The sequence below is a fragment of the Argiope bruennichi genome, chromosome 2 (assembly GCF_947563725.1).
Source record: "Argiope bruennichi chromosome 2, qqArgBrue1.1, whole genome shotgun sequence".
Lineage (NCBI taxonomy): Eukaryota > Metazoa > Arthropoda > Arachnida > Araneae > Araneidae > Argiope > Argiope bruennichi.
The window spans coordinates 112423233-112436001 of record NC_079152.1 but is presented as its reverse complement, the minus strand read 5'-3'; the positions used below and the strand labels follow the sequence as shown (position 1 = coordinate 112436001).

Genomic DNA, 12769 nt, shown 5'->3' with positions numbered 1-12769 from the left:
AAAATTTCCTCTTTAATAATTTGGTTTATATCTTTATCCTAGACAGATTCTACTTGCACTTGTATTAATTAATCTGAAGTTAAACAAATTCAATTTCTTCTGGACCAAGCATTTATATTTTATTATCTTTATTTTCTGGATATTATATTTGCTATCCAGAATTGAATACATGAAGTTTCAAGAATAACTGTGTGTCTATAATAAAATTTTATTCCCTGATCCCATTCTCAAAATTGTATTTTTTTAAAATTTACTTTTAACCTTTGAAGTCTGGAGCATGCTTTATGTACCGTAACCCTTATCTATTTGTGTGAAGGGAAGTCCCTTTTTCCTACTTATCCCTTTCCATTCCTTATCCAACTGTGAAAGATTGGTGTTATAAATTGATCTATATTATCATCAACGAAATCAAAATTTCCATTTTTTTTTTGTACATAATATTTATACCACTTTTTTTTTCCCTATTAGTTTCAATTTGGAATTTTTGAATGAACATGTTAATAAAGAAAGAACACAATGGAACTCTAGTTCAAGGTGAGATCAATATCCAATTATTCAATTGTTTATGTATTACTGTTTTAATATAATTTTGATCCAAATATATGAATAATTTTTTCAGAATTTTATTTCTGTTTCTTACATTCTCCCTTTTCTTCCCTAGTAATGAAGAATCATTTTTGGACTCCAGATCTGAAGTTTTGTGGTCCAGAGAAAAAAATGAGCTATTTTCAGAAAATGACTTTTTTAGAGGTTTTTGTGAGAGTTTTTCGGACTTAACAGAACGAAGTAATAGCTCTTGCTCTTGGCACAATGATGTACGTTTCCTCATTATTATATTATAAATAATTAACTATTCTTTTATGTGTATTTTCATTTTTATTTAGTTTTATGTTTTGCATAATTCTGGTATATTATTTATAATTAACATACACAATAAACAAAGAAATCTCATTCCTTATGATATACTGTTTTAAATTTATGCAAAGTTAAAAATGATTGTTTCTGGGATTGACTGTGATGTTATTTATTCTTATCTTTTGTAATTATCTATACAGCCATTCATCATGTTTGGCATAGACAATATAATAATTGACCAAAATTAGTGAGTAAATTAGTTCAAAGAGTAAAAAAAAAAAAAAAAAAAAAAAAAAAAGATTATTCTTGCTGGCGAGAGTAAAATTATTATCATCTAGAGATAAAATTTTTGTTCCACCTGTATAACTAAAGAAAAAATTATAGTTTCACATTCTGTGCCACTATTAAGAAAAGAAGTTAATTAAATTTGTTAGACTTTTAAATCATTTAAATTTTTGATTTCTTTCTTTCTTTCTTTTTTTTTTTTTTTTTGACTTTTTGCTGTGTGTTTGCTGAATTATTGACATATTTTATATTTCATTTACTTAATGTACAATTGAAATTTATTTTACATTATTTTTAATTTGTAGGATTTTGACATGAATTCAAGCATTAAAGTAAAATTATCTTTAGACGCAATAGAGGATGCACTGTATGAACAAAAACAGTCAAATTTAATCAGCAAAACAGTTTTTCAAGAATGTTGTGAATGGGCAAAGAAATTTTCTTATTTTAGGTATGTTTATTCAAATTATAGTATTTAACACAACTATAATATTTCTTTCCATTGAACCGTTTGCATCAAATAATGATTATTTGAGGTTAACTATAAATTATTTAATTACAACATTTTCCAAATTTGTTATTTTTTAGAATAATTTTTAAAAAATGAGTATAAATTTGGTTATTTTCTTTTGCATCATATGAGTTTGCAAATAAATTATGTGCTGGTTAATTCATATTTTGATTTCATACATGTTGGACATAAAAATTATAAGTGGGTATTTTGTTAAAAATGATTAAACTTTTAAAAAAAAAATAACAAAATAGATATTGTTAATATTCTTTATAAATTCTGTTTCATTCTTTTGAATCCATTTCAATAATCAAGCTTTGTAATCTTTAGTTAATTAGGGAGATGCATTTATTGAATTTCAACATATTTTTATATATTATAGTTTTTAAGTACAGAGTTTATGTGTCTTGTAATATATAATTTTTAAGGAAAAAAAACTGATAATATATGAATTTCTTAGTTGTAGAATTAAGTTTCGAAAGATGCATAACCTTTTAAAAATTGTTTTTGTAAATATTTTTTATTACAATAAGATCATTAAACTGAAATTCAAGCAATATATTTTATGATATTGTGTATGTTCTTGTAATAATTGAATATTACAGATTGAAAGGAGAACAAATAGTTAAACCTGTTGATGACAAAGCTGAATTATACTCAGTTGAAGAAAATGGAAAATCTTATCATGAAAATTCAACATCTGGGTGTGTATAATTAAATCATGTTTCTTTAGAATTTCTGAAAGGAATAAACAAATGACTGTTTTACATTTGCTGATCAATTCATAACTATTTAATATCATTAACAATGAATTCTTTGACTAAATTTCATAAAATCACTGCATTTTTATTTCATTTCTGATTGGACTGAGTGTATGTAATGCAACATTTATAAAACTTTTCCTAAGTACATTCCTAATAAATACATTGCTCAATGTAATTTAATAAACATTGTGTGTTGCTTGGCAAATGGTGATCATTAGAAATCAAACTATTTGTCTTTCATAATCATTTCCAGTTGAAAATTATTATTATTTTTATGAAGCTATTTTACACCTGGTGAATTCACTTACTTAAGCTTCCATATGTATGTAAAACATAGTTATTATTAACATATGAATATTCTGATATAAAATTAAACACATAAAATTTCTAAGACAAGGAAAATGAAAAAAAGAAAAGGCAAGTTTAAAAATTTATTTTTTTAGATTTACACCAGATTGAATTTATTATTTTTTGTCAAGTAGGCCGTATAAAAATTTATTTTAAACAAAGTTATTATGTAAAATAATAAAATTGTGATTATTTATTTATCTAATTTTAATCAATTTAAAACTGTATGATAATTTAATTTTAACTACAAAGTGTATTACATTTGCTTAATTAAGATTGCATATTTTACTTTCAGTTTACAAATTCAAGGTGTTAAAATGGCTATTCATGCAAGTGAAAAGCACTTGATTAAAGCACACTGTGTCAATGACTTTGATAACTTGGAAGAAGAACAGGATTACTTTAAAGAAAACTTTGATGGTGATGAAGAAGAATGTTTTGCATTAGATAATAGGTAAATTAATTTTCCTTTATTGATCATACTAGAGATATTAATGTTTTTGCAAAATGCATTTATATTTTAAAAAATTATGCTATTTTTTAATTTTATGCTATTTATAACAGTGTGATTTCAGAATCAGGTTTATATAACAATGTTTTTTATTTATTTTTGAGACATTTTTTTTCCTTATCACAATTCAAATTATTGTTATGCATGAATAGCTAACATCAGTCTAATGAACCAATCTCCCTGTCCCAACTACTAGTCCGATTTTGCCAATTTCTATTTCACTTGAAAATTCATGATCTTTAGATAAGTCATCATGTATTTGCTTTTTTCCTTCCTCCATTAATAAGAGGAATAAAAAAAAAACTATTTCAATGTATATTCTCTTTAGTAAAAACTCACTGTAGAATTTCCAGCTACAATCACTGAACAGATTTCAATCGTTTATATTTTATATGAAAGACTCATGACCTTAGATACATCATTAATGATCAGCCATTCTATATTTCCAAGTAAAATTGAAAAAACAGTATTTCATTGTACATTCTGTATGGTGGGGAGAAAAAAAAAAACCCTTTTAAGGTTCTTCAGTCACAGTCATTCTACTGATTTTGAAATATTTGACTTATATGCATGCTCATAGCCCATAGATATATCATTGACAGTTATCTTCTTACTTTTGATATGTATTACACAATAAAACTTTGATAGAACTCTCAGCCTCAGCTTCTGAAAGCATTTCGTCAATTATTTCCACTAATTTTGACAATTTCAACACTTTGAAGTATAGCTACTATCTACTTAAAATATTCTATCATTGCAAGTGCATTTTAGAATAATTCATTTGTTTACTTTTGCTTATATTATTATAATCATATTTTATTTAATTTAATTATTATAACATTTAATCCCTCTAAGGTGATTATGATTATATTTAATGGTATTAATATAGTCATGTCAATCAGTTTTGATAAAATAAATCTTATCATACCAAAAAAAGTACTATTTAGAATTTTAATTGCATAATAATGAAAGAGAATTCTGATTGGTTTATATAAAAATGATATACTTGCAAAGAGGTAGTGAAATTAATTTGTATTGAAAATTGATGAAACTGGTTCAGTTGTGGAGGTTGAAGACTTTGTCTAGTTTTTCTTTTCAGTTTCTTTTAAAAATGGAGATGGAGGTGAGGAGATGATCCTTGATGATGTATCTTGGAGTCCTAGATATCATAAGAAATTAAAACTGTTGAAATCAGTATATTAGATTTTGTGACCAGAGAACTCTGTTAAGTTTTTCCTTGCAGAAAACATGCCATGAATTTTTAGATTTTTCTTGAAAATTGATGTTGAAAGCAAGAGACCCCCTGTTGACGTATCAAGGTATCATAAATTTTTATATGAAATAAAAATTTAAGAAATTGTTCCTGTAGTTCTGGTTGGTTTTGTCCATTATTTTAAATATAAAGATTTTGAATGGACAGTTAACACCAATTGTAATAATAAAAAGAAATTAATCTGTGTTTTTTGCTACATTGATTTTTGTAATGTTCTCTTGATTTTTTAGAATTGCATATGAGCAAATTTCTCCACCTCCTTTTTTAAAAAGTGAAATACCAAGTATCCAATCTGTTGAAACAGTGCAAGAAAAAATCGTCGAAAAAATAGCTTTTGAAATTTGGCCTAAGGTAAATTATTTGCTGAAAAACTTTTGACTTTTTTTAGTGATTGTTTTGTAACTTTTTTATTATAACTTTCAATTAATTTACCTATATTAAAATATTTTCATCTGTATGTTCAGGTGCTTGGAATTCTACAGAAAACAAAAAGTTCCCATGTACCTGGTAAGTTTAAATTATGATTATAAATCTGTTCTTTTTGTAATTTAGATGCATATCATGTTTTGCAATACTTGTAATTTTTATCTTTTAATGTGTAGAAACTGTTACTTCAGGGAATACTAAAGGAAACTTAAACTAATACTAAGGAATTTGAATACTAAGGAAATTTAATTTGCATGTAAACAAATCTGGAAAATTTTCAGAAATCCAGAATTACTGAAAAGGTTATCTGAAGTTTTTTATAATATTATTAAGACAAGTTTTTGAACGAAAGTTTAATACATTTCCAAAAATTTATGCACGAGTCAAGCATGCACAAATTTTTAATAAATAACTCGTTTTTAGGTCACTGAAATAAAAGTTAGGACAAATATCTACATAGAAAATAACCTTATTTTTCATATTATTTCTTACTAAACTTTTAAAATATTATTAAAATAATCTTTTGTAAATAGATAATGTGCCACATATGTCCGTAGATATATTTTTTTTTCTTTCTTTATTTTTTTACTAGTCGGCACTCAATTATTAAATGTTGAAGTTTTCACAAACTCTGCATATTTATTTGTGTTTTCACAAATTTTTTCACAATATCATTCATGGAAATCAATTTAAAATAATATCTGGCATCAGATCGAACAGGTAAATTATGCTTATGGTCACGATAAAATTTTTCATACTTCATGATGTCAATCAGGCAATTTTCGGCGCATTCTTTCTAAGAAGGATCAAAATAGCTCAAGACACTATTTGTTGAATCCTCATCTCACCCTCTCTCTTCCATCTAATCCTCATCTGTTTCGTCTTCTGATTCTTTGTTTAGAATAAATGAGATATCAGCTAAAATATCATTTTTTGTCCAAACATCATCTTCACTTGACAGATCACTTTCATTTTCATCGAAAGCAAGTAAAGTTGTTTTGATTTCTTTTAAAGAGAATTCATATTTTCTTTTACTCATAATGAAGAAATAATAAGCATTTAAATGCAAAAATTACTCTGATAATGCAAAAACTGATTTACAGTACGTTAAATAAAGAGTAAAATTTCATAACTGAAGAGAAAATTTCAGAATGGCATTCATATAAGGAACTCAGTATTTATATAACTTAACTCACTCTATAAAGGAGGGGGGGGGGTGTAAAAAATCCCAATCTTTTTTGGGTCTTTTAATGTTGAGTTTGTACTCGGCATCAAAAAATTTCGAGTTCTTTAATGACAGAATAAGACTCTGGGAATATAAAACGATTTCACTCGCTACACATTTTGTGAGAAAACTGCAATATGAATAGGCCTCAATGATAATGCAGTATTTTGTCTTTATATCATTACTATAATCTTAATATTCAGAAGAGCATCTGGTATTTATTGGAAATGTATCAGTGCTCTTTTATATCATTCATTGTTAACAGAGCACTTCAATGGAAAATTTCTTTTATAAATAGCCATAAAATCTTTCCAATTTTGAGTTAACACATAAAAATAGAAATTAAAATCTTTTCAAAACACAGAATATATGCAAACAACCCATTTACTGAATCCTTCCCCAACCCCTTCCGCCTTAAGTACAGGGAAATTTACTGTGAAAAACCTGCAATCATCAGAGATAACAAGGACCTCCTGGACTGCTTAACACTGTAGCTGCTTCTAATACCCACCTCCCCTTAATTTCCATAGTTGGAAACAATAAATAGCTTTGGAATGGTACTTGCAACCGAAAATCATCAGTACTTCACAAATTAAAAAGAAAATAGAAAGTAACTATGGCACTCACTATAAAAAGACATCCTTTCCTAATAACATCAGACTTCACATTTCCACATGATCCCAGTTTACTGAATTGACCTCGAAATAAGATGAACAAATTAAGCTTCTTTAGCTTAAGGTACCGCCATGATTAACATTACTGTTCTAGGGGAAAGAAAAGGCACTGTGAATCTTGCTTTTTTTTTTTTTTTTTTTTTTGTACCTGAAAAACATTTATTATGATGATTCGGAGTTCTGCGGTGCGACAAGGAAGTCACTAACACCTTCACATCTTAATTTGGAGTAACAACTTATTATTTGTAAATTTGAAGGAAAGATTAAAATTAAGTGAAATAGTTTAGAAGAGAGCATAAAGCTCTGATGTTATTCGTAGAATTTTTTTTTCTGATCAAATTTAATAATAAAATAACATTTAAGCTATTTATGGACGAATTTTAATGGAATTTTGTTGCTTGTGCCTTTCTATTCAGAATTGATTTATATAATTTTTGATTATTTAAATTTGAAAAATTTTCAGAAATTTCACACTTGTAGCAAATTAATTGAAAATTAATTTGAAACAAGAATAATTTTGAATAACCTTAATCTTCCAGATTGGCAACTGTGCTATTTATCCTCAGTCTTTCTATAGACAGGGAATTAACATATATGTTATCAGTTGCAGGCTCTAGGCCTTTTCGTAGAGCAGGAAACAGTTGGATCGTAAGCTGGAATAACTAATTGCGAATCTGGGTTATTAAATTCAAAGAATTTAATTGACGTTCTTCTGATAGGTTAACAAGTTAAATTTGGAAGTCATTATGTCGTAACTTCCTTCTTATATACCAGGGAACGTTAGCAATCTTCATCAACTGTTTCTTTTGAAAAACTTGCGATTCTTAAGGTTACTGGCAAAAGTGACATCCCAAATTTACATTACCCCCAATTTTACCCCAAAAATATATCATGACAGGTCTTATTATGGATTTATAGAGCAGAAACTTGAGTGTAATCGATAAGAATAATTGAGAATTAAGATATATAATCTCAATGTCCAAGCTGCCCTGAGCACTATTTTTCCAGTTTCTGTTTAAAGGCAAAAATAAGAGTTTTCTAATCAGTATAAATGCAGAAATTTCTATCTTCAAGCATATGATGGCATTTCTTAGTAGATGTATAAATAGCATACAGCCGGCGTTTTGGCATAGGGATAGTGCATCTTTCCCCGTGATCTGGGCGAATGTGACGCATGAAGTAGCTAAGTCGTACTCTTGGCCCTAGTTAGCGCTACTGAAAAGACAAGAGATGCTCACTCGTCTTAAATCGCTGACAGATCTGTCAGTGGGCTTGTAAAGTGCCATAAGTAACAACAACATAAATAGCATACAAATCACGATCAAACATGAATCAGTTGCTTTTGCTTTTGTTAAAATCCACTCATAAAAATGCAATTGCTTCACTGAGCTTCTAATTACTACATCTGAAGCATCTACCCAAAGACTTAATTGAGCACTTGGAATATAGTATTTGTGTAAAATAGCGTCAGCAAATTCTTATTTTGCCAAAATAAATGTTTTAATAGCTTCATCCGTCTATAGAAGATTGATTTTCGGTCTTTTTGGGAGGACGAAAAGATTTCTTTAGTTGTTAGGTACAGCATGTTGTGGTGTTTTTGATGATGAGGCCAGATAAGAGAGGCTGTTATACTACCAGATTAATGCACAATAAGTTTATTTTCATTAACTTATAACAAAAATAAGATCTTCAAGCTGTACCTCAGGTGAATGCGTATACGCTTATCGATTTGGAGCGAGGGTCAAGAAAATGAGTGAAAAATAACTAGATGGGATGTGTATCCTGATTCATCCACTTGCATAAACATTTGCATTTGAAGATTGATTGGCATTCACTGCAACAACATAAAGTGTTGTGAAATAGGGAAGAGGCAATTCCAGCCTTTAGATTCAAAGCTGAAAAGTTTATGTACAGGAGTGAAATTCTAAATTTTTACTGGTACAGCAGCTGTACTGACTCTGGAAAAAATAAAATTAATCAATTCAAAACGATTGAATTTTATTCATGTTTTAAATTTAAAAGAATAGATGTAAAGAAGTACAGATTTCTTTTAAATATAATGCTTAACAATTTTGAAATCTGATTTCCATCATCTTTTATTGATGCTAGTAATTTATTAATTTACTAGCCGCCTTTGGCGACCAGCGGGTTCGTCTGTAGCTCCCTAAAATTTTTAATTAAATATTTATGTACTTTGGTCTCTTAATAGCTTCTTCAGCAAAATACTTTTAAGCTTCAAATTTTAATAATCACATAAAACTTGTTGTTATAGAATTCTTATGATATTTCGTTCATTGTACTATGTATCTCTCTCATTTGCTGTCGTCTACCTTAAGATTTAAATTTGAATTTAAAATAGAAGAGATAAAACAGATAAAACTTTAAATAACGACGAAAATTATTTTACTGAAACCAAACATATTTTTTAAAAATATGACTGCAAAAAATTGAATCCTTCAGCATTGTAAACTTATGTGTGCCACAACATATTTATTTTATAATTCATGCAATATTTCAAAGAATTATTCAATAAGAATTTCTCTGATTCATCATAAAATACAGTTTTATCTTCAAAAAGATTTAAATGCTTGGAATAATATTTTATTTCAATCAATAAATGTACTTTTAAAATTAATTATAAAATCTAAATTTTATACATTTTTTAGAATTCTATATAGTTCTATAAATTATATTCAGTCAAATTATAATAATCTAAAGTTTCTGTCTTCTTCGATCAGACCCACCCGAGCTATAAAGCTTTGATTATCATTATTTTAGGACAGTCAATGATTTCATATTTTAGATAATTAGTCTTGGGGAAATTCTAAGCGCTGATTGGCGCATTTTCTTTAAGACGATACGTGGTGCCTCAATTCTGACAACAAACAGTCACTAAAGTATTATTTTGCACTACGTGCATCAGCGGAAAATCAAGACTAACTTGTTGCGATTATAACAGATTACTATCGCTGTCTTCCTGTATTCCTGCACGTTTTCGTGTGATCTATTTAAATATCTTTACATGTATGTTTTTCCGAGTTGGCAACTGTAATTTGCATTTTAAAAATAATGCGGCAGTTTTCCATTAATAAAGTTGTGTTATGTTAAGGGTCGATGTTATGCCAAATAATTTAACTTCTTAATTCTCTCATACGCATTGCATAACATCAGTATCCTGCGTCTGGTGACCTTGGACTTCAATTCCGAACGTTGTGAAGCTATTTTTATCACATGCGGTAAATAACAAGGTGCGTTAAGTGTATTTAGAACGTTATCGCGCCCTATTTTCATTATGACTAAAAATAACACGAACTCGGAGCTGAGCAGAATCGCTGTTAAACCGCCAGTGCTTTGGAAAAATAAATCAAAACTATGGTTTATACAACTTGAAGCACAATTTTCCAACAGTGGCATTATTCAAGATGTAACTACATTCAACACCGCTGTAGCAGCGCTCGGCGAAAATGTGTTGGATTTCGTTGTAGATGTTTTATCCCATCCGCCAAGCGAGAATAAATACGTCACTTAAAAAAAATGCTCTATTTACCCGATTAACCGACACAGAAGAATCTCGATTAAAAAAACTACTCACTGAGATCGATCTTGGCGACAAACGCCCACCTGATTTATGGCAGCATATGAAAGGTTTAGCTGGCAATTCAATCTCGGATGGAGTAATAAAATCATTTTGGCTTCAGCGTCTGTCCCGGCAAGTACAAGCCATATTGTCTATTAGTAAATATCCATTGGACAATATCGCGGAAATGTTAGATAGAATAATTAGCGTCTACAGTCCTTCAGAAGCATTTTCCATTGCAAAATCCAATACTACCAATTCCTCATCCACTGAAAGCAAAAAAAAAAAAAAAAATTGAAACGTTAGAAACCAGCATTGCTTCACTCACGAAAAAAATCGAAGAATTTGCGTATCGTCAACGATCACGCAGCAAATACAGAAACTTCAGAGTGCGAAACAATTGACCCAGATCTAGTTCAGCCCATCATAAATTCTGTTGGTACTTTAAATTTGGCGAAAACGCTAAAAAGTGCGTCCCACCATGTGAATTTAGAAATCCTGAATCGTCATCAGTCTCGGAAACTTGAGGAGGCCAAGGACCATGGCTGTTTAAATTGTCGTCTCTTTATATTTGATAATTCGAGCCATAAAAGTTATTTGATTGACACGGGACTTGTGTGTCACTCATACGCTTATCTGTTGTTGTTTCTTGTGGCACTTGCCATGGGCAAGCCCGCTGTTCGAAGATAGCCGATTTAAGCCTGAGGGGGAGCGCCTCTTGCTTCTATAGTACCGCCATCTAGGGCCAAGAGAACGACTTAGCTACACACACGTCACAACCCATTTTACGGGGTGGACTTCATTCACGCAACCAGAGATCGTAATTTAGACCTGAATCAGAGAACGATCACCCCTGATCCAGTACCCCCAGTATTACTCTCGACATGGAGAACTTTGTGACCACGACAGATTTAACGTGCGTCAGCCACCAAAAGCACGCGGGGAATCTTCGGCCGGCGGGGTTCGAACTCGCAACCTAAGGGACACGAATCCGGCGCTCTACCAACCAGGCTATCCCGGCCATATACCCTTATCTAAATTAAGTAAACGGACTCCTTCAGAATTTAAACTCCTTGCAGCTAATTCAGTACCAATTAAAACTTACGGAACACAATTAGTTAAACTCAATCTTGGTTTACAAAAAAAAAATTCGAATGGCCGATGTTTCAAAACCTATCACCGCTGACTTTTTACAGAACTATGGTCTTCTAACTGATTTAAAGCAAAAACGGTTGATTGATTTCCTGACTTCGTTTAACGTGCCAGCTAAAGTAATGTGAGGTCCATCCTCGTCTTTAACGCCATTCGATTGTAGCCGCCTTGATCCTGACATTCGTGTACTTTTGGAAGAATTCAACAATATCACATCAGAAAATTTTAAATTAAAGAAAAGCGAAACCAAACACAATGTTTCGCATTCTATCATTACAAGAGGTCCTCCAATTACATCAAAAGTTAGACGGTTAGCACCAGATAAACTGAAAATTGAAAAGACTGAATTCGAGTATATGCTCGAACTAGGCATATGCCGTCCATCGAGCAGCTCTTGGTCAAGCCCACTACACCTTGTTAAAAAGAAGACAGGTGACTGGAGGCCTTGCGGAGATTATCGTGCCCTGAATGCAGTCTACAACCAGACCTATTGTTACCCTATTCCCCACCTCCATGACTTTAGCCACCAATTGGAAGAATGCGAGTTTTACTCCACCTTAAACCTTTGTCGGGCATATCATCAAATATCAGTAGAAGAATCTGACATTTAGAAAACAGCCATATGTACACCATTCGGACTTTATGAATTTCCTTTCATGACGTCCGGACTTACAAACGCTGCGCAAACTTTTCAGCGATTTATCCATACAGTACTACGCTGTCTAGACTTCACCTTTTCATATATTGACGATATTCTGATAGCTTCACGAACTAGAGAAGAGCATTTAAAGCATCTTCAAATAGTTTTTAAAAAACTTCAAGAATATGGACTTGCACTTAAAATCAGTAAATGCGTTTTCGCCAAGCCTGAGGTTACCTTTTTAGGCCACACTGTTACTAAGGTAGGATTCAGACCAACAGAAGATAGAATGCTTGCTATTGCAAATTTTGAAAAGCCTAAGACCGTCAAGTAGCTTCGCAGATTCTTAGGAATGATAAATTTTTACAGAAGATTTATACCACATGCTGCTCAAAATCAATCCATTCTTAATGATTATTTGATTAACAGTAAGAAAAATGACAACCGCGTAATAGAATGGACTGACCAATCAACACAAGCCTTTGAGCAATGCAAAGAGCAACTATTCTGGCACACCCTTTACCAACA

At 30.4% G+C, this 12769-nt stretch overlaps 1 protein-coding gene across 4 annotated transcripts in view; it reads left to right on the top strand.

Moving 5' to 3' along the window:
* The window catches only part of LOC129954326 (uncharacterized), a 41529-nt gene that overhangs the window by 8811 nt on the left and 19949 nt on the right, over positions 1-12769 (top strand). For all 4 annotated transcript variants that reach the window (XM_056068135.1, XM_056068134.1, XM_056068136.1 and 1 more), the window contains exons 3-9: positions 469-534; positions 662-815; positions 1446-1591; positions 2257-2355; positions 3059-3217; positions 4778-4898; positions 5012-5054. In XM_056068135.1, the coding sequence (XP_055924110.1) occupies positions 469-534; positions 662-815; positions 1446-1591; positions 2257-2355; positions 3059-3217; positions 4778-4898; positions 5012-5054 (788 nt within the window). The remainder of the gene's footprint in view (positions 1-468; positions 535-661; positions 816-1445; positions 1592-2256; positions 2356-3058; positions 3218-4777; positions 4899-5011; positions 5055-12769) is intronic.